This window comes from Ostrea edulis, chromosome 1 (assembly GCF_947568905.1).
Source record: "Ostrea edulis chromosome 1, xbOstEdul1.1, whole genome shotgun sequence".
Classification (NCBI taxonomy): Eukaryota; Metazoa; Mollusca; class Bivalvia; order Ostreida; family Ostreidae; genus Ostrea; species Ostrea edulis.
The window spans coordinates 34,237,956-34,260,311 of NC_079164.1; the positions used below are offsets into that span (position 1 = coordinate 34,237,956).

Genomic DNA, 22,356 nt, shown 5'->3' on the forward strand with positions numbered 1-22,356 from the left:
CTGCTTTCAGTCACAGATTGATACTGGTAGGGGTATGGGGACCTGGTCTGTGAGTGTGATGGAAAAGATTCTGATGAAAATAAAGATTCACTCATCATTCAGAAATGTATAAACATTGTATTATTGTATACCACCGGTACGTTGTGAGTACGTTAATAATGGGAGTTATCTTCCCTTGGATATCTAAATCAATCAAATACTATATGAACACGGGCAATTATCGTCCATGTTTGACCTCAGTATAATTTATTCATGCATAAAATGTATTAATATGTCACTCTTTGTTGCGTATTTCACCGTTAAGTAAATGTTTACATATACTCGCTCTGTTTAATCACTTCAATCTCAAAGGGATTTTCTGGAATGTGCCTAATCACGTGAGATACGCTAAATATAGCTATTTTAGATCCGAACGATCAACTTCGCATCATTCGTAGGCTCTAGGTTTATTCTTACTAGCCCGTAAAAAATAGGGTGGAACCTCGTCCCACTTTTCCTGTAGAAATAAAAATAGAACATGACGCGCCACCTAGCGAGCATGGTTGTTGCTACTACAAATTGTTTGAAATTCTTTAAGTCCAAGGTGCACAACTCTGTAAAAAATCATTCAACCATAACCAAATAAAGACTTAACCTGGACATTCTTATGAAGTACCTAACCTATATACCAAAATTTCAGTCGAATATGTGTATCCATAGCAGAGATAATGAATGGAAACTGGGGGGGGGGGGGGGGGGGGGGGGGGGGGGGCATGAAGATTTCATATATAAAACACAGTTTTGTCCTGGGGCTATTCTGCCACTGACCGTTGGTGATGAAGGACACGGTGGACTCTCCCAGACCAGACATCTGGGAGATGTTACTCGTGATGCTTCCCTGCCGCTGGAGGACAGGACCGGAGGAGAATCGACGACGACTGGTAAAAAGGCTCATGTTACTCTGTAACGTCTCCACTGCAAAAAGAAAACATCCCAAAATAGTGCTTTTAAAAGTGTTGGCATTGTTTTCTACCTTTATTTCTGAAAAACAAAAGCACCTGAGCATGCAGATTTATCAAAAAACCTCAAGCTTTCCTGTAATAATTAGAATCATTTCACTTACCAACATGGATGGGTTCCCCATCTCCGAGAGGAAATTTGTTGTACCTTGAGATCTTCACGGGTGAGATATGCTTGAACGAATCATGAACAAGAGGCTCCAGCCTCACTGCAGAAGGATCACTGGAGTGGAACAAATTATACACCTGATTGCACAAGGGACTTTGGGGTGGAGACTCATCTCCCATGACCATTCTCCTGTAGGCCAACACCAGGCCAAGAGGTGACCCCAACATGAAGAACTCTGACACTTCAAAGTCCAGCTTCAGGTAAGATCCATCAAAATTACTCCCGGTACTGGTCCGTCTCACGTGCTCGGGGTGGTCACTAACATTGAGATATGCCACAGAATGTCTTTGTGTCGAATTCTGCCTTCTAAGTTTGTTATCTGAGGACAAAATATCACTTTTACTTAACTGTTTGTCAGCCATCGTCGTGTTACATGCACAGTCTTTAATCTCACATTTTGAAAGATCAGGATCACTGAGGCTCAGCTGGTGGTTGGAGTCAGAAGTCTTAACAATTGAACACCTTGGCATGCTTTCATTGTTTAGGCTGGTGTTACTGTCGTACGTACTGAGTCCTCGACCAAAGTGTAAGCCAGACATAGTCAAAGCATCATAGGCCATGAGGGACCCAGTGGCATCAGCCAACAGACACACCTGTAAAACAGTACACACACTTGTTAAACAGCAAACTCATCTCTAATGAAACAAGGGCTACTTTTCCACCTGTCTTTTTAAAAATCCCTTGCCCTCCGAACACTGTGCCCCACCTGTACTTTAAATCCCCCATCCTCCTCTGATTTGAGAAATGCTGTGCCCTACCTGTCTGTTAAATCCTTTGCCCTCCTCTGAACTGAGGCATACTGTGCCATTAAATCCCTTGCCCTCCTTTGAACTGAGGAATTCTGTGCCCTCTTCTGAACTAAGGAATGCTGTGCCCTACCTGTCCATTAAATCCCTTGCCCTCCTCTGAACTGAGGAATGCTGTACCTTACCTGTCCATTAAATCCCTTGCCCTCCTCTGAACTGAGAAAGTCCTGGTACATAAGGTTGGCTTTGGCCACCATTTTGTTGACACTCTCGTGATACTCTGGGTTAGAGGATGCAAACATGGAGATGGCACCGAGAGGGACAAAATCCTGGGTCCAGAAGGAAGCATCCTTAGATTTTGGTGTCTGTGTGTCATATCCATAGGGACTGAGGCTGAAAAATGTGTATAGGCTATACAACTACTCACAAACATGAGCTGTACAACTACTCACAAACATGAGCTGTACAACTACTCACAAACATGAGCTGTACAACTACTCACAAACATGAGCTGTACAACTACTCACAAAAGTACCAGAAACAGTACATAATACATCCATCAACAGCTTATGTGGGGTATTCTTCTCAAGCTATGAGTTGTAGAACTTTACTGAAGGTAGTAACAGAATCATCAAGCTGCAGCATACTTTCTTTTGCATCATATGAATAAAAGTCCTCTGTTAAAAACTGTGACAGTAGGTAAATACACAAACCAATAGCTCTGAGTGTAAATTAATTCAAAATGACTAATTTCAACTTGTAATTTTTTCAAACAACAAAGAAAGTTAGGAATAAAAATCCTTGAAATATGCACACCTTCAAGTTGTTTACAAAGGCCTTTAGCTTGAAAACTGTGAGAGGAGTATATTTACTCAAAACTGACTACCTGTAAGTTTCAGTTCAACATTCAACTACTTGTAATTTTCTCAAAAATTGAAGAAAATCAAGATCTCCTCAATATCCATACAAACATTCTGTAAAATAAGGTTCTCAAAAGAAAACTTCAGAGAAGTCAGACTGACAAATCAGGTACCTTCATGTAACATTAAATTTCGAATAAAAGAAAAAAAATCTCTTGCAAGAGAGGTCTAATCTACAACATAATCTAGAGTGACCCTAAAAGAAGCTACACAAGTTTCAGCTTGACATGTGACTGGGAAATGAAAATAGAAACAGAAAACCCCAAACGGACAGATGGAAAGATAAACAGACATCACGGTGTACCATAATACATGTATGTTCCGTCTAAAAATGAGCATATTTAAGAAATAAATTCAATTTTTGAATATATATGAAGGTATGAACTGTGATGCTTCATGACAGCATACTTATTTGTTGGCACTTTATGAAAAGTAAGCTCACAGGAAGCAATTCATACCCTCATGTATTTTCAAACTAAAGTTTATTTCTAATATCTAAATTCTACTTTCATTCCTTTAGGAATTCTTAATCGTTAGAATAGACATACTATATTTATCTGTATTCATACATGCATTGTCTACTTGCAACTGCATTAAATTCACGAGGAATTAACTATAATTACAATTTGCATAGATATCAAAGGGCAAAAACATTGGAAGATGTAGACATAAAAACATGAAGTGTACAACTATCACATAAAAAGTGTCAGTATCACTTCAGTCACCTAAGGCTACAACACCTCTAAGCTGATTCTAAAAGCCTTACCTGGCAAGAAGATTGACTGTTTCTGTACAGATCTGGGGGCAGGAGACCAGTCTGAAGGCAATGTGGCCAAGTGCTCCAGGATAATGGGTCCTCATTACTTGTTCAAACGTTGACTTGACCGTGCTGAAATCACTTCTCTTAGAAGCTTGGACATGGTCTATATGCATGTCAAGCAAATTTCCTATAGAACAGAAAACTATCTTGCATATTCTAAAGTAAATACACATAAGTAGTAAAATCTAATTTGATAACAACTCATTATATACAATGGAATATTTTCATCCAATATAATTTCCACCTTTTTTGCCCCCAATCTTCTCAGATGGATTTAAATGAGGCATAAAATTATAAAATAATAAAACTTTGAAACCATTGCAGCCCTAGTGAAAAGGAAAATTGAAATATGGTGAATTTAAAACAGAACAAATCATTACACCACAGCAAATATATCATAGGGAAAAAACTTCTCAGCATTGAAATGGTTAATATGACATATTTTCAAAGAGTCTTTTAAGTATTTGATATATCTAAAAATTAATATGTTAATTCTTACCTCCGTGTAAAACCAGGAAAAGGATGCTGGTTTTACAGCTCGCTGACAGTGGGGGAGACATATCTTTGTTCTGCTCGGCACTGAAATGCTGTCGGAAGTGTTCCATCTTTTTACCTAGAGATGTGTCTGTTAAAATTCAAAAAAAGTGATATATTGAGCTTAACTAATTTAGCATTCAATGCCTTCCTCAGGTCTAAATGTGTAGTGTAATTAGGGAGATGATCAAATTAAATTTTTGTCAAAGAATAAGAAATAGTGAAAAAAGGAATGTAACAATTATCAGTTTTGTCACAATTTATCTAATTGAAATTTGAAGAAAAAAATCCATATCCCGTAGATTTCATATGAATCTTTACATTTTTTAGGGGCTAAATCATTCCCTCGTCACACAGAATGTTGTCTTCAAATTATTTGGCCATGGCATCTTCAAAAAGCTGTGACAGTGGCGTTCAACACAATCCGTAACTTGCGAGAGTTTATATGTGATTGCTTGTACAAGTAAACAGTCAAAGTGAGCCCCCTGTTACCAGAAGTAATATTCATGATGTAACCATGAGAAAACAACCACACACAAGAGGACAACAAACATTTGAGAACTTGGGGAAACATCTGAATACAAGTATTTCTCATACACAGAGCAAATCGTGTATTACTGAAAACTTTTCATCCAGACTGACCTATGTGATCCTCTGAAGTGTTTGACTGGGCGTCGGCATACTCATCACCACTAGTGACCAGCTCTGATCGCACCTCCTGCTTTTCTTCTTCATCTGCTGAAAAAAAACTCATGATTTATTCACTCATGGATAAATCAATCTGCAGGAATAATACCCTTTAGTCTCAAAATACATATATCTACAATTTGACCTGTGTAACTCGATATCTGTGTACTCCATTTCATTGTCCATTCTGACCTTATTTTCATCTTATTTATATGTTCATTATGCTGTGCAATCTGACACCCTGTGTATTTTGACACTAAATCTGTCTCTCACATCATGTTGGATTAGACAGGTTTCACTGTAGTGAAAATCATCCACTCAGAATGCCTTCTATCCAAATTCTTATATAAACTGTGAACATATTTCAGCACTCCAAATTTTGAATTCTGATCAAGTAAAGAGATTTTTCTAGCACTAAATATCACTATATCAGACAAGTTTTCATTGCATTTGTTAAAATGACACAAATAGATCTTGGTTTATTTTGTGTTGGGATATATTAAACATCTCTGATGGGAACATTTCACACCTCTCACATATCTCATTCACCTCTGTCCTGCTTTAACTAGTTTTTAAAAAAATCAAAATAGTATTTATCACAACCAGACACAACACTCTCCACCACAATGATTAGACAATTAAACAGGGAAAAAACCAACACCTTTTCCCCTTAAAAACCCAAGTAAACAAAAGATTCAACAAAATTGTAAATAACATTACAAAAAAAAAAAAAAAAAAAAAAAAAAAAAGAAAAGAAAATAACCCAAAATGGTGTAGAGCACTCTCAAAACTTGATATCAAAATGACAGACTCTATCAGCAAAACCCAATATCACAAGCAAAGTCGGCAAATTATCACAGTAATTAGAAATTATATATTTTTTAAAATTAATAAGTTCATTGAACTGTATCAATTCTTAGTTCAAAGAATAATATAATTTACATCTGAGAAGAGAGAGAGAGAGAGAGAGAGAGAGAGAGAGAGAGAGAGAGAGAGAGAATGTACAAGTTAAGAATTCAATAATTTTTTAAAAATATAGAATATGTAGTTTTAAATTAATTGTGAAGTACCTCTGTTGTGATTTAAAAAACATAGAAAATAATGATGCATTCTGTATCTTAAGATTCAATCATTCAATAGGATACTTTCTCACATAATCAACAATGCAAGAAAGATGTTACTCCTGTGTTTTTCTGGATTACACTTCTACACTGATCACAACATATATATTTTGTTTGATTTTTGTTACATAATGAAGTAAAATATTTTATGTATTGTTTTCTTTAAGATTCAGAAGGACAATCATCTATCTCCAGATTTTTTCTTTTTTATAGTAATACCATTTTCGGGTAAGCTCTTTCTGGTTGTCTGATTAGTTTTTGCATTGAAGTTCAAATGAAGATTTTGATAATTTTGAATTTTCAAAAAGCACATAAATCAATGCACTGAACTGTAGATATATCTACATGTGTGAGATAATGAAATTCCACCTTTGGAACAAGATCTGCGTCATAGACTTCGCATTGCCTCGTCTTAAACTTTGAATTGCCTCGTCCTAGACTTAGCATAGCCTCGTCTTAGATTTTGCATAGCCTTGTATTAGATTTCGCATAGCCTCGTCTTAGACTTCACATAACCTCATCTTAAAACTTCGCATTGCCTTGTCTTAAACTTTGCATTGCCTCGTCCTAGACTTAGCATAGCCTTTTCTTAGATTTCATATTGCCTCGTCTTAGACTTCGCATAACCTCGTCTTAAAACTTCGCATAGCCACAACTTAAAACTCCGCATAGCCTCGTCTTAGACTTAGTATAGCATCATTCTAGACTTCACATAGCCTCGTCTTAAACTTAGCATAGCCTCATCTTATACTTAGCATAGCCTCGTCTTAGACTTAGTATAGCATTGTTCTAGACTTCACATAGCCTTGTCATAAACTTAGTATAGCCTCATCTTATACTTAGCATAGCCTCATCTTAGACTTAGCATTGCCTCGTCTCAGCATTGCCTCATCTTAGACTTTGCATAGCCTCGTCCTAGACTATAAATCTTGTTCCCTTAACAGAATTTCACTAATTTCAAACTCATACACATGTATTAATGAAGGATTCTATTAATAATATATATCAGTTCACTGTATCGATTATGAATAAATAATCTAGCTGAAGAAAGTAGGACTACATTTCAAGGATTTGATCTTTTGGATTATTGGTGCATCACACAGGTAGAAAGAGATAATCTGGTTAATTATTATAGTTAAGTCAATTGATTTTCTTGAAAATTGCAAGAGCAAATGACTGAAATAGCATCACACACACAAACCTCCTAATCCAACCAAGCCTAAAACAAAAATGGATTGACAAAATCTCATGCATATTAACAGATTAGATGACAAAAAGGCACAAAGAAATCTCAACACAGATCATGCATTGAATGTTCCCTGAAATTTACGGCTTCCTCTGTAGATCTGGCATTATTTGTAACACATTTTATATTATGTTTGCGGATTCTTAAGGGTACAAACAAGTGAAAATTTATTTCTTGTGATATTTTCTGTTCATTATATTTATCAAGCACAAGATGTCTCCTTAGCGAAACTTTCTCTTAATGTATAAATCTATGTCATCAATCTTATAAATATATTTTCCTATGCAATCACAATCTTTCTGATTTCATTGGGGTTACTGTTTGGTAAAAACATGCTTAATAATCTTATGAAAACCTAAAGCAAAATCTGGAAGCTTGTGACTCGAACACAGTCATCCAATTTTGAGCACACTCACCTGAGCTTGCAGCACAGTCTGATCCCTCGTCAGACCAGAACTCGCCCTCTTCACACGGGGTCAGTTGTCCTGTCAGAAGTCACAACAAAACTCACAATAGGAGAAGCATGCGAATCAGAGTAGAAGGGAGGAGAACCCCCAAAATGAAAGATGGTCACAGACACAGAAAGTGATTAATATAAAAAAATAACACAAAAAATTTATAGAAAAATATCAAAAATTAAAAAACAAAAAAACTAGAGACCACTGACTGTAGTAATGCACAGTGCACAGGTTTAACAGAGGCAAAACATATGGTAACACAGAGATGATCTTAATGCAATAAAAACCAAGCACGGGTTTCCATACAAACAGATGACATTTTTACAACACTTTGACTTCAACACCTGCTGTTCCATCTACATACCTTTCGCATCGAAGAACTCCTCGTCACCTGAGCTGGACTCCTGGAGTTGTTCCAAACTCTCGAACATCCGTGAAGCGGAGATGTCATGAAAAGAGCCTATAACAGACAGAAATAGGGATAACTTTTGTGACATACTCTGTGAACTCTGTATAAATCTATGTGTAAAGGGAGGTAATAATCATTGCTGCAACAGCTCCTCCCAAGCTCTCCATCATTTGTGAGGTGGAGGCCCTAAACGAGACATCACTACGGAAAATGAATTATATATCAAAGTAATTCCACTTTTTTAAAAATTCGATATTGATATATTTTTACTAAATTTGCACAGTTAACATTGGTTCAATAAATTTAGATATTCATTCAATTATTTATCATATGCAGGAACTCTGCATGGTTAAATAAATATTTACTATGTGCAGAGACTCGGGCGTGTTATGTAGTATCTAATGTTCAACCCCTCTAATTAACAATAAATTCATCCATATAGTACCTAGCATGCAAGTTAGAAAAATTATGGTGGTTTCAAAATGCTTGTGAAAATAAAAGGTGACGTTTTTTGTTATCTATAAATACACAATAACTTCTTTTTAAAAATTCCTATCTGTTTCATATGATGCTGCATACATGTACATCTAAGGAAACAGCTCTTTCTGTATTGGAATTAAGTTCGGAATATAGAATTATATGTTTTAGTGGACGTTTTCTATTCTGTCTGTTATGTATCAAAGAAAGGTGAAGGTTTGATGTGGCTCACACGAACAGAAAGGTGAAGGTGTGATGTGGCTCACATGAACAGAAAGGTGAAGGTTTGATGTGGCTCACACGAACAGAAAGGTGAAGGTGTGATGTGGCTCACATGAACAGAAGGGTGAAGGTTTGATGTGGCTCACACGAACAGAAAGGTGAAGGTGTGATGTGGTTCACACGAACAGAAAGGTGAAGGTTTGATGTGGCTCACACGAACAGAGGGGTGAAGGTGTCATGTGGCTCACACAAACAAAAAGGTGAAGGTTTGATGCGGCTCACACGAACAGAAAGGTGAAGGTGTGATGTGGCTCACACAAACAAAAAGGTGAAGGTTTGATGCGGCTCACACGAACAGAAAGGTGAAGGTGTGATGTGGCTCACACGAACAGAAAGATGAAGGTTTGATGTGGCTCACACGAACAGAAAGGTGAAGGTACGATGTGGCTCACACAAACAAAAAGGTGAAGGTTTGATGTGGCTCACACGAACAGAAAGGTGAAGGTGTGATGTGGCTCACACAAACAAAAAGGTGAAGGTTTGATGTGGCTCACACGAATAGAGGGGTGAAGGTGTGATGCAGCTCACACAAACAAAAAGGTGAAAGTGTGATGTGGCTCACACAAAACTCCCTTGTAATATATCCATGTGCACTGTGCCAAAAAGTGGGTAAGGAGAGTTAATTACAAGTTGTTTTCTTTTCAACACTGTGAGGTGAATTTATGTCTCCCACTTTTAAAAATAGGAATTTTCAAATATTTCATGTCTAAAAATTAATATCTAGAGCATGGAAAATATTTAATAAAGACTCTTGTAAATTTTCATTGCAATATTATAAGAGAGAAAATTTAGAGAGAATTTGTTATCTAGGTGAACTGGGTCTTTGACCATTGACTGAGAAATCCGAGGGTTATGTCTTCTTTGGAGAGGTTAATAGCAACTTAAAAAAGTCTCAGTCAACAAACAACTTTGATGAATGTACAAACATTTCATAAGAACTTTCATAAGAGTTTTAAAATTTCTAGTACACCCCTTCCTAACTGTGAAACATTTTCTTCTATATTATCAATTTAAAAAAACAACAACAAAACTTCAATATCAACAATGCTCTTCATTATATAATTGGTATAGCTCTAAATCTGAAAATTTTATTTTGTTGTAAAAATGTGCTATTATGATAGTTTGTATGTAACTTTAACCATAATGAAATTAAAACATTCAAGATTTTATCAAAATAAAGATTTTGGTTCTATGAAATATATATAGCATTATATATAGAAATCAATTTTTGTACAGGAAGACAACAATGTAATTTTGCTTCATTCAGAGCCTCTGGATAGGTTTTCTAACTCAAATATTAATAACAAAATTTTATCAACCTTAGTGTTTCCTGTCATTGAAATAGAAAATAAAAATTTTACAGTAAACATTTTTGACACCGAAATGACAGCTAATAAAGAGCAATCCAGCATATTTAAGTCAGCATATTTAAGTCAAAACTCTGTTGGATGTTTTTAGGTCTTGTCGTAACTCCCACACTTTCTACCAAAAGAAAATATTGTCAGAGCTTGTTAAATTATCCTTCTGGATAAGTTTCCCACTAATCCTTGGTGTCACAAAAAAATGGAATCCGAGTCCCTCAAATTGATGGATTCCTCCTCTAACTAAAATCGCTTTCAGCCAAAGCTCCCAGTAACTGTTTTTTAAATTGTGTGAGATATTAGTTTTATGGTGGCAGAAAATCAATACAATTGGCAAATTCTGGCCATGAAGGACCTCCAATCTGAATAACTATGTACTTGGAGCTACTTCACAGATACAAGCTCTGATATACCACATGGGGCGTCAATGTAATGAAATTAAAACTGACTTCAAACTGAATAGAGAACCGGTGTGATTGGCACAAATACAAGATGAAGATAATACAAAAATACTATATTTCACACACATTCCGCTGTTATCTTAACCCAGTCTTCATTAAATCCTTTGATAAAATCTCGGAGCATTTTGTTATCTCTCTCTCTCTCTTTCTCAATATTTTTTGCTAGGTTGTTTGTAATTTTTTTCTTGTTCTGAGTGTTAAATCTATGAGCTGTTTTTCTTTTGAGATCATTGCTGACCTCCTTTCAGTTTGGTTGACCCAATGAATGAGCAATTATACTGAACATTTATAATGACCTCTAACTTGGCTGACCCACTATGTGAACATTTATATTGACCCTCTTTGATTTTGAATGACCCATTATAAGAACATTTATATTGACACCCCCCCACCCCCCTTTGAACTTGGCTGACCCAGTGTGTGAACATTAATAGTGATTCCCTTTGAACTTGGCTGACCCAGTGTGTGAACATTAATAGTGATGTGTGAACTTTAATAGTGATTCCCTTTGAACTTGGGTTATTCCACTGAGTGAACATTTACACTGACCTCCTTTGAGCTTGGCTGATCCACTGAGTGAGCGTTTATGAATAGTCCCTGCTGATGGCTTCCTGGTTTCCGTGGTAATTTTACCCTGGGGATCAGACTCTGAGGTCTGTCTCTTAATGGCTGCTGCTTGATCAAACGAGGTGGAAATTGGAATTTTTGGTGTTTCTGTGTTGTCTTCACCCTCCTCCTCATCATCTGAAGCTATTTTCATTTTCTCAGCAAGAGCCAGTTGAGTTTCTCGTTCAAGACGCCTGATGTCACTGAGTTCTAGTCCATAATATTCGTCCTGCCAGCACCAAGCCTGTCGGTGAGCTCGGAGCATTGTTTTTCTTAGACCTGGAAACCGGAAGATCATAATAAACATCTACATACTGTTAAAATCATGAATACAAATCTAGATACTGTTAATATCTTAAAACACACATCTACATACAAGTTAAATCTAAGCTTTGATTCTGCATTTGAATCTCACTTTATATCTAACATGCAGATGTACATTACACATTGCTCTGAGAACCAGAGATCTTCGACCTTTCATTGACTTGTCATTCACACATCTGAATGTCAACAGTTTATCATTGATCTATAACACATCAATAAAAACAGAATGTAAAAACGCTAATAAATATAGAAAATCAATATTCCGACTTGTTCAGGAACCGACCTATGTCATGTATGAATCTCTCGATCTTGTTCTGCATCCCCCAGTACTTGAATTCCACTCGACACAGTTTATACGCCGTCATCAAACACTTCTTTTTGCTCGGAATTTTGGCATCTCGGGCATATTCTGCTAGCCAGTTTTCTGTGAGCGGACCACGGCCCGTCTTTTGAGATCTGTAAATTTTCGGATCCTCCTCTTTCTTGTAGTCACCACTGGATATCGGGTCCTTAACAATGTCTAGGTAATCTGTCAACAACAATACACAAACGACAGTAGCTCAACTTCCTGTCAACTCTATCCATTATGACGTTTTCTACCTTACACTTTTCGTCATTTACAGCTTGCATTTCATATTTCATTTAATACCAATGTACTAGCTGCAATACCGTAACCCTTCCCATTTTTAAAAAATTTAACATTTTTATGAGATGGCTATAAGGTATCACCCCCCCCCCCCCTCCTACACTTATTATTACTTTATTATTTCATATGTAAAAATAAAATGTATCTATAATTAATATCCACCATTTCACATTTCTTTGTTGCTGACTTACGATATTAAATCACGATAGGAAGTCCACAAATCTTTGATTCAAACGATTGTAAACTAGAATTTAAGGACTGTCTACTTTTGATTTCAATATAAACAATAATAAACACCGATTGAAAATGTGCTATTTGCATGAAATAAATAAATACCGGGTTAATATATTATTTTATCAGAAGCTATGGGATATAGCATGTTAGTTACAAAAAATTCATTTTGCAGCACTGTATATATTTCAATCTTTCGAACTTGTATCCAAACACTTCAGACCAAATCAAATTGTTACCAGTCAGGTCAGAGAGTCCTGAATTTTTTGCATAGATTGTCCATGGGCTTTGTTACAAGAAGTTGATATACAGATAAAAACTAAGACAAACAGCCCTTCTTCTTTATGACCTGGAACAATAATTTTTTTGTTTGGGTCATAAATTTCTGCATAAAAAACTGAAACTGCTATCAAATTATTCACTGGCTAATATTTTCAAGAAATAAAGCCTCAATTTAGGCAGAATGAAAAAATAAATATGCAATATAATACAGGCATTCAGTCAAATTTGTCTGAGTCAGAAATAGAACTCAATCTCACTTAATGAATCAATCTGGTGGGCATTATCAAAATAACCAGACACATAGTGGGTTTTCATCTCCAAAAACACATTTATCATCAAGAAAATAGAGGCTTGTGGGTTACAAGAGAGAATACGGTTCATGAAAAAACCAATCATCATCAAAATGACTCTGGTAATACCTTCCATGCCTAAACACAAAATCTGATTTCTTGCAATTTTTGAAAGTAAAGGTATGAATGAAGTGTCTTGAGTGTAAACCTGTCACCAGATTTGAGCTCACCTATGACCTGGTTTTTAAGTTCAGATTTGAGCTCACCTATGACCCGGTTTTTAAGTTCAGATTTGAGCTCACCTATGACCCGGTTTTTAAGTTCAGATGAGGTCAAATTGAAAATGTTATCCTGTTCTCCAGCATCATTCAGGTACCGGGTTTCAATCTCTAGGTACAGCTTTTCCACGAAGGGGCACCTGTAACGTGTTTTAGTGTAGGGATAGGCGTTCCAAGCTTCCTCCTCCACACGGAGAGCAGACTTAGGCAGTATGGCCCGGAACCACCCTACAAAACAAACACGTCACTATAAATAGAACTGACTTAGGCAGTATAGCCCGGAACCACCCTACAAAACAAACACGTCACTATAAATAGAACTGACTTTGGCAGTATAGCCCGGAACCACCCTACAAAACAAACACGTCACTATAAATAGAACTGACTTAGGCAGTATGGTCCGGAACCACCCTACAAAACAAACGCATCACTATATATAGAACTGACTTAATAGGCACTGTGGCCCAGACCTATCCTATACTATATATATATAGAACTGACTTGGGCAGTATGGCCCAGACCCATCCTACAGATACCGTATATGCATCAGATTAAAACTTGCACATCAGCTTGTATTTGGAATTTAGATGTTGTCGTTTTGCCAGAAGACTGCCGTATATTCATTAAATAAGTATTGGAGGGCGTGGAAGGTGTCCTACTCACATTAACAATCACTTTCAACCAATTAAGAACCCTGGGATGTTCTGCATTATTTACATTAGTTTACTTTCATCTAGAAAACAGATGAAGGAATTTTGTGCAGCTGATTTTGCAATGAAGAACATGCAATTCTTACCCCCTCCCAACATACACATGTATTTAATCTGTGATTTTCTAGTACAAATGTACACCCAAATTTCGGCCATTTAAATGGTCACTGACTAATATACATCTTACAGCGACTTCTTTTTGCAAATCATTATTATATACGGTACATGAACCTAAAAAGCGATAAAAGTAAACTGTATCATTCTTCACAAAAAGGTAGATTATTCTTCATTTTCCACTACACCCATTTGGCTCTTGTACAAATGTTACATCATTTCCCTTATAGATCATGTGGTATCCCTTTCCAGGTAAAAATTGTATCCAACTTTTATCCCCCCCCCCCCCCCCCCCCCCAAGAAATATCTGCCAGATTTACATTGCAGCCACCCCCCTTTTCCATGAATATGTCCTCTTAAGGCAGTCATCTCGTTTCTTTATAAGTGTAGGAGAATGATGTAACTGTAGTATATGTAAATCTTTATACGAGTTTCTGTGGTACACAAATAGAGGTTAGTATTACAGTAGCTCCACCACTTGTTGATGGTATCCAAGTCTAGTGGGTGGGTCCAAACACACCTGAGACCCTCAACTGTAATCAGGGCACTTCTTTGTAATCATGGAAAGCTCTGGCCATGCATTACATACCGTCTATTACAGATGGGTACAAAGTGCACATATACCCCCTAAACCTGATCCCAATATCAGGACATGTTCACTGTAGATTTCTCATACCTTGCAGAAATATTGCCACTCGGTGTTATTTGCAAGACTCAATCTAAGTGAAATTGTGAGGTTTAAACTTTGGAAGTCTTCAATCTATATACATATATATAAATGAGAAGTTAAAATTGAGACTTTTGATTTTGTGAGACTGTGATGGTCTGACTTGTAAATGGTTACGTGCATATAATACGTAATCTGTGTAGTACCTGGTAGGTGGCTCCCCACATGGTAGATTTTGTAAGTGTACTGTCCATTTCCTCCAGGACCACCTTCGTACGGTTCATTGGTGATAATTTCCACTCCGCTGCCTTCTCCGTGGCTCTCCTCACGACTCTTCTTCTGTTAAACAGAAAATCAGAAAATACCTGTAAAGGAGATCATACACATGGACCAGTCGGGGGGGGGGGGGGGGGGGGGGGGGGGGGGGGGGGGGGGGGCATGGGGGGGGGGCATAGCCTGGACCTCCCTCTTCAAAGGATAGAAAAAAGGGAGAGAGAGAGAAAGGAGGAAAAGAAAGAGACAGAAAAGGTTGCAGCATTTGGATTATTAATAAACTCATCAAACAACCTATCAATCTGCAATTTGACAAATAGGAGAGCAAGGCTGAGCCCATCTCAGACATCTTGTTTCTAACAGAGACATAAACACCATACTGCAATCTCAAGGAACTGAATGCTTCAAATTATCCCGTATTTCAATTAATCTGCAATATCTGTAATATTATATGATACATAATCTGAAATGTATACAAACATCGTTCAAGCCTTATTCATCTGTAACATGAAGTGTATTTAATCTGCAATATCTGAAATACCATGTACTATGTATTATCTCAAGTACATACAAACATCATTTAAGTTTTATTCATGTTTCACATGCAGTGCTGTTTAATCTGTGTATATATACAACCCACACTTAAGTTTTATTGATGTACTGGACAGCATTTGCAGACAAGAAGAAACAAGTATTTCTTTGAGGATCAGATAGACATTAACTTGGATTAAATCTTGAGGGGAACTGGTGTACCAGACATCAGTTATCACCAATTAATTTTAAGACAAACAAATTGACATCTGTGTTCAAACATTTCAGTGACCTCGTCATCATTTCTGAGGTTTCTGAGTTTTACACAGAACTCAGTTACATATCAAGGAATGAGTACAATTTAACTGAAAATTATTACTGAATATTAGTGTACGATTTAACCTCCAGTCCATACTAACTTTTGCAGTCTTCATGAAAACTCAGTGGTCCGAAGACCGAGGCCAGTGAATTTTATGGTCGGGTCAGTGAAAATTAAAAATCAGGAAGTCCGATGGGCTTGTAGACTTTTTGTAAGTCACATTAAACAGGGCTTGAAGCTAACTTTTTATGTCACAGTCCAGCCCGACTGATGGGGTATAATTTTAACCAGTACGCAGAAATAAATTACCAGTCCAACAGAGTTTTCCAAACATAATTAAACACATTTCGTTAATGATATATGTGATAAACATATGGAAATTTAGGGGGCCAGTAAATTTCACTGTGGGCCAGTAAATTCAGACAGTTCACTGGTCCGACTGGCCAGCAAGTTTGAAATGTTTTCGTGAAGACTGCTTTTGTGATACTGAAATTAGTACAATTTAACTTCTAGTCCATACTACATGTAACTTTTGTGATACTGAAATTTCATTCTGTGCCCCTACAGTATCACCATGGCCAGAGTTGTCGAAAACTGTCGAAAAAAAATCTGATCACGGGTAGCATTTGCATATGAATAAAATTCATTTTAAAAGTCTTATTACTTTAGCGTAAACCCTATTAATTTCTAATAATAAATCTAATGTGCACGTCCAGTTGATCAAACAAATAGAAGTTCATTTCTTTTCAGCAATTAAGATTCTAAATCTTTGAAAACAGAAATGGGCACAGAAAAAGTACACATCGAATGAAACAAGAGGTACTGTGAGCAATGCTCACTAAGAATACCCCCCGCTTACCCCAATCTCCCAAAGGATGTTGGTAATAGGTATAAACTACCTCTTTTCTGAGTGTAAAAAACAAATGGCATGACAAACCGAACCATATTGCTACTTCGATGACCAGTGCACGTGACCTTTGACCTTTTGACCCCAAAATCGATAGGGAACATCTTCATCCCATGGGTAGTCCATATGTATGATATGGTGACTGTAGGTGGAAAGGATAACGCTTTAGAGCCCGGAAACCATATTGCTACTTCAATGTCCAGTGCGCGTGACCTTTGACCTTTTGACCCCAAAATCGATAGGGAACATCTTCATCCCATGGGTAGTCCATATGTTTGATATGGTGACTGTAGGTGGAAAGGATAACGTTTTAGAGCCCGGAAACCATATTGCTACTTCAATGTCCAGTGCGCTTGACCTTTGACCTTTTGACCCCAAAATCGATAGGGAACATCTTCATCCCATGGGTAGTCCATATGTATGATATGGTGACTGTAGGTGGAAAGGATAACGCTTTAGAGCCTGGAAACCATATTGCTACTTCGATGTCCAGTGTGCTTGACCTTTGACCTTTTGACCCCAAAATCGATAGGGAACATCTTCATCCCATGGGTAGTCCATATATATGATATGGTGACAGTAGGTGGAAAGGATAATGCTTTAGAGCCCAGAAACCATTGCGTCTACAGACGGACGGACAGACAGACAGACGGACAACCCGATTCCAGTATACCCCCCCACCCCACCCCCCCCCCCAACAACTTGTTGCGGGGGGTATAATAATCATAAATTCCATACATTGTATAAAATTTGGGAAACTTATATTATTCCACATACTACATAACAAAAAATACTGATGACAATGCTGATGCAGGTTATGTTTACCACAAATAAAATAACTCTAAACAATATTTTTCTTTGCCATGAATAAAAATGAATACCCATGTTTCCTCGTTTGTCTAGTTCCATCCTGAGTGTTTGGATGTGTCCAGTTTTTCCCTAGAGCAAATTTGTAATTACATGCACATATATTTTTCTGCAAAATGTTATACTTTCCATATTCATTTTAACTGATTTTTTTTTGTTTGGTACTAATATTGTTAATACCTATATGACAGTTTCGTATGGTAACAGTAACCTTGCAACAGTCATATCATATGGCAAGTACTATCTTCAGAACCAGCTGTAGTCCGGACTAACACCATACTGTTATCTCAGAACCAGCTGTAGTCCGGACTAACACCATACTGTTATCTCAGAACCAGTTGTAGTCCGGACTAACACCATACTGTTATCTCAGAACCAGCTGTAGTCCGGACTAACACCATACTGTGGCACCAGGATGACCATTGACACAGGCGATTAGGTCCAGATTAAATTATGCCTGGACAAAACAGGATCTATGGAGGAATTTTCAAAATTCGACCATGCTATAATATCTTCCCTTAAATCAGCTTTTACATGAGGAGAGCTCGGAATTCTGTAATTAAGCAGACAGGTTTCTAGGCAGCCTAAGGAACTATCACCTAAGAGAAGTTGGTTTAGCTCAATGGTGATTATAAGCAGGATTTCTCCAGCCTCCCTCCTCTATAAATTTTTTGTAGCATCTTAATTAGGATGTTCAAGATAGTAAATTTCCTTTAGTTAGCATGTTGAATATTGTTACACAGCCTGCCTCATTGCATGAAAGATACTCATTTCTGATCTTCCCTACTCTGAAAAAATATTAGACAAAGTCTGGAGTACTCTCCTCATTACATCAACACACAGTGAACACTGACATTATCTTATAGAATCTCTAATCACAGATAATTATTAAATGAGGTTTTATAATGGAAACTTATCCTACTTTAATACTAACAGGCATTATTTTTCATTCTCAATAAAAACACAACTACAAAGACGGGCTTGGCTTCTGAGATGAAACCTCTTACATCAAATCTATTTCACAAACAATAACAAAAAACTTTTCGTAATTATTCTTCTTAACTGGCAATGATTTTTCATTTTAAGATACCAAGTACTTTACCTTACACTTAAAAGTGAAGTGGAAACTAGCTGTATTACACGTACTTACAACGTAAAATTGTACTATGTAATAGGGATTTAAAATATGATAACAATCTGGCTCGGGTTTTGAACATACATTTGATCATGTTTGATTCCTTTTGCTCATTTTCAAAGGAAATAGTCTGATGTTTTGAAGGATTATCTACCAAAATTAATAATCGATCAGTTACCAGCTGAGCTCATGATGAACATGAACTAAGAATATCAAAATTAGATACAGTGTATATTCTTGGCTTGTGAAAATTATACAAATATTTCAATGATATTTTAAATCTATTAACATGAATTTCATTGCCTTGCCTTTTAATATCTTATGGATTAGATCTATTTGAAAATTTGCCTTAAGGATGACAGGCTTCCTTTATTGAATGCCATAAATGGAAAAATAAATATCAGTATCTTGTCCTTATAAATTCTTTGCCTGAGATAATTTAAGGACATTTGACACAAAAAATATGGAAATATGGATGGATCAATATAATTATATTTTTTTGGTTTAGTTTAATGTAGTTCCCACAGGGGGGGGGGGGGGGGGGGGGGGCGCTTGTAAATTTTTTATGATGCTCAAAAGTTGAAATACCTTATACTCCAATGAAATACTCTCCAATGTGATGGTACACGAGATGTAGAGTAGATGATAGTATTTTTGAAATAAAAGGGGTTCTAGGGTCTTGAACACTCTTTGTATCACTATATAACTACAGTCTATACGTAGCTGGAATTTTAAATCCCCATTGATGGGGAAATCCTCCCACCCCCTTTCCAGAGTCTTAGGGATAATGTCAAGACAAAAATATCAGGCATTATGAAGGGAACAAGTATCAACTAGTCTGCTATTCAAAAGGGAAATTGGCAAATGAATTTGCAGACATTAAACTGTTATCTAAGCCACAACTGAAATATTTCTCTTTTTTGCAGTGATGACGAAATCATCAAACCTAAATAAGATCTTCCATTTAGACAACCTCATATCTCCGAAACAACAATTTTTATGACCTGAGAATTGTGGTAAGATAGAATTGTCTTATGAAAGAGCATTTTACACTAAAACAGAATGTTTCTTTCTATGGTGTGTATCTCTAAATTTTGAAAGCAATTTATATGACACACCAAATGTGTATCTGACATAGCACTAGAGTCATTAGATAACAACTGCTTGAATTTAACCTTATAATAACCTAAAATATCTAATAGATTCTCTTAAACACTGTGAGTGATGACTGCTTAATGACCTTAACACTCTCTACATGCTTCTTTCTTTAGATATTACCAGAAAGGGTCATTTACTTACATTTCTGGCATCTAAAAATATCCTCATCATACAAATTTTATACATATTATTATATATATAAATATGTATATTATAAATTCCCAATCACATAATCAACAGAATCACTCGCCATACTACACACACATGCAGCACCTCACCTGTATCAAGTACAGCTGGAATATACAATATTTCTCACCTGTACCAATATCATGTACAGCTGGGCTATAATCCCTTACCTATATCATGTACAGCTGAGCTATAATCCCTTATCTATATTATGTACAGTCGAGCTATAATTCCTTACCTATATCATGTACAGTTGGGCTATAATCCCTTACCTATATCATGTACAGCTGAGCTATAATTCCTTCCCTGTATCATATACAGCTGGGCTATAATCCCTTACCTATATTATGTACAGCTGAGCTATAATTCCTTACCTATATCATATACAACTGGGCTATAATCCCTTCTCTATATTATGTACAGCCAAGCTATAATCCCTTACCTGTATCATATACAGCTGGGCTATACAATATTCCTTACCTGTTTCATGTACAGCCGGGCTATACGATATTCCTTACCTATATGATGTACAGCCGGGCTATACGATATTCCTTACCTGTATCATGTACAGCTGGGCTATACGATATTCATCCACACTCATAGGCAGGGGAATTCTGTACTCCTTGATGAGCATTTTGGTAATTGATTCTACTTCCTAATTATAAAACATGTCCTTTTTATGCATGAAGTATGATGACTGCATCATGACTGGTCGGTCCCCGGCGTCCAAATCCAAAGTTGTTAACGCCATGAATTAACAGACACTAATCAATAGCAGAATAGTTAACACTGTCATTGTTTCAGAGTCCTGGGTACAGTCTCCATTAATCACCATACATCAGGCTATTGTCTGTCTGGCCATCCCTTTAATTCCCGTAAGAATCTCTTACCTGAAAATGTCAAAAAAATATCATTAAGGTTTGCAGAAAAGATCATGTGTATCTGTTCTGAGTGAACTCGTACCAGTCTTTCACAAGCTATGCATTTTTTGGAATTTACCTTGGACAGAAATAAACAATTTAAAACATAAACTCTGCATGTTAGCATGTTCTTCTTTCTCACCTGTCATTTCAAAATTCACCTAGATATGAAGTTTACACATCAACAGAGGCATTTGACAGTCAAATAAAACCTTAAGCTTAAGTCCTTTCAGTATCAAAGACACGTAATACTCAGGTGATTCACACAGCATAGTTGATGAACATATCATATTTTTTAAAGTTATAAGCAATTTTTTGTCAAGGTGTGAAAAAGATTTTAAAATTGGAAATTTTTCCTCTTTTGATACAGAATTTTGAGAACAAATTCAAAATGATATTACATTGTATATTTCAATTCTATCACAATTACATTTCACCATTTCAATATTCAGCCTTAAATGCTTGATGTCACATTTAGTTCATGTAGTCAGTGACATATATATCCTATTCATTGTCATTGATACAATACACAGTATGTAACAATGCAATACAACAGAGTAAACTGTCCATAACCCTAGCTGTGCTGTACATCCATGCAGCTTGTAGCTATCTCAGAAAAAAATAGGGCACCAGTATAGAACCCCCCCCCCCCCTCCCCCACAAGCTGTAGTTTTGTGTTTGAGCATTGAAGTGATTCACGAGAAAGTTTGGACAATTTGCTGTACAATATCAGGGATATGGTGAATTGTTTGCTTGGTGAAAAATGAAACCCCACTCAATTCCATAATGTCCAAGCAATGATTAATAACTCTTGATCAATATAGAAATTATAACAGAATGAAACATAATTTCACCATAAAGAAAATATAGCATAATCAAATTCACAGGCTAAAGCTACTGTCAAATATTAAAACCCATCTAGTGAAAGATTTGTTTGTCATATAATAGCTATGTCTGTGAAAGTTTTCATTGGAGTGCCTAAACACTTGGTAGGTGTAACACTGCTTGATTAGTTAGCTATATGTATATATTGTGGAAGTTTTCCTCGGGAATTGGCCTCATGTAACACTGCTTGACCAGTTAGCTATACACTGTAAAGGGGGAAATATTCGCTTGGGTTTTATTTTCGCTATATTTGTGATTATGTTGACGATCATGAAAATACAACCATCGCAATGTACTGTTTAAAGTATTTTGGGGTAAACACAAACTATTCGAAGGGG

At 36.5% G+C, this 22,356-nt stretch overlaps 1 protein-coding gene across 10 annotated transcripts in view; it reads right to left on the reverse strand.

The window, feature by feature from the left end:
- Positions 1-22,356, reverse strand: part of LOC125659042 (protein retinal degeneration B-like) — a 49,612-nt gene that overhangs the window by 13,890 nt on the left and 13,366 nt on the right. For 3 of the 10 annotated variants that reach the window (XM_056146500.1, XM_056146507.1, XM_056146538.1), the window contains 14 exons: positions 20,770-21,103; positions 15,044-15,176; positions 13,371-13,574; positions 11,903-12,148; positions 11,239-11,574; positions 8,064-8,159; positions 7,658-7,726; positions 7,191-7,214; positions 4,830-4,922; positions 4,153-4,278; positions 3,600-3,780; positions 2,099-2,306; positions 1,103-1,760; positions 808-954 (listed from right to left, as the gene is read on the reverse strand). In XM_056146500.1, coding sequence (XP_056002475.1) covers positions 808-954; positions 1,103-1,760; positions 2,099-2,306; positions 3,600-3,780; positions 4,153-4,278; positions 4,830-4,922; positions 7,191-7,214; positions 7,658-7,726; positions 8,064-8,159; positions 11,239-11,574; positions 11,903-12,148; positions 13,371-13,574; positions 15,044-15,176; positions 20,770-20,847 — 2,599 coding nt within the window. In that variant the 5' untranslated portion in view covers positions 20,848-21,103. The other 7 variants (XM_048890605.2, XM_048890596.2, XM_048890619.2 and 4 more) reach the window with 7 other exon arrangements.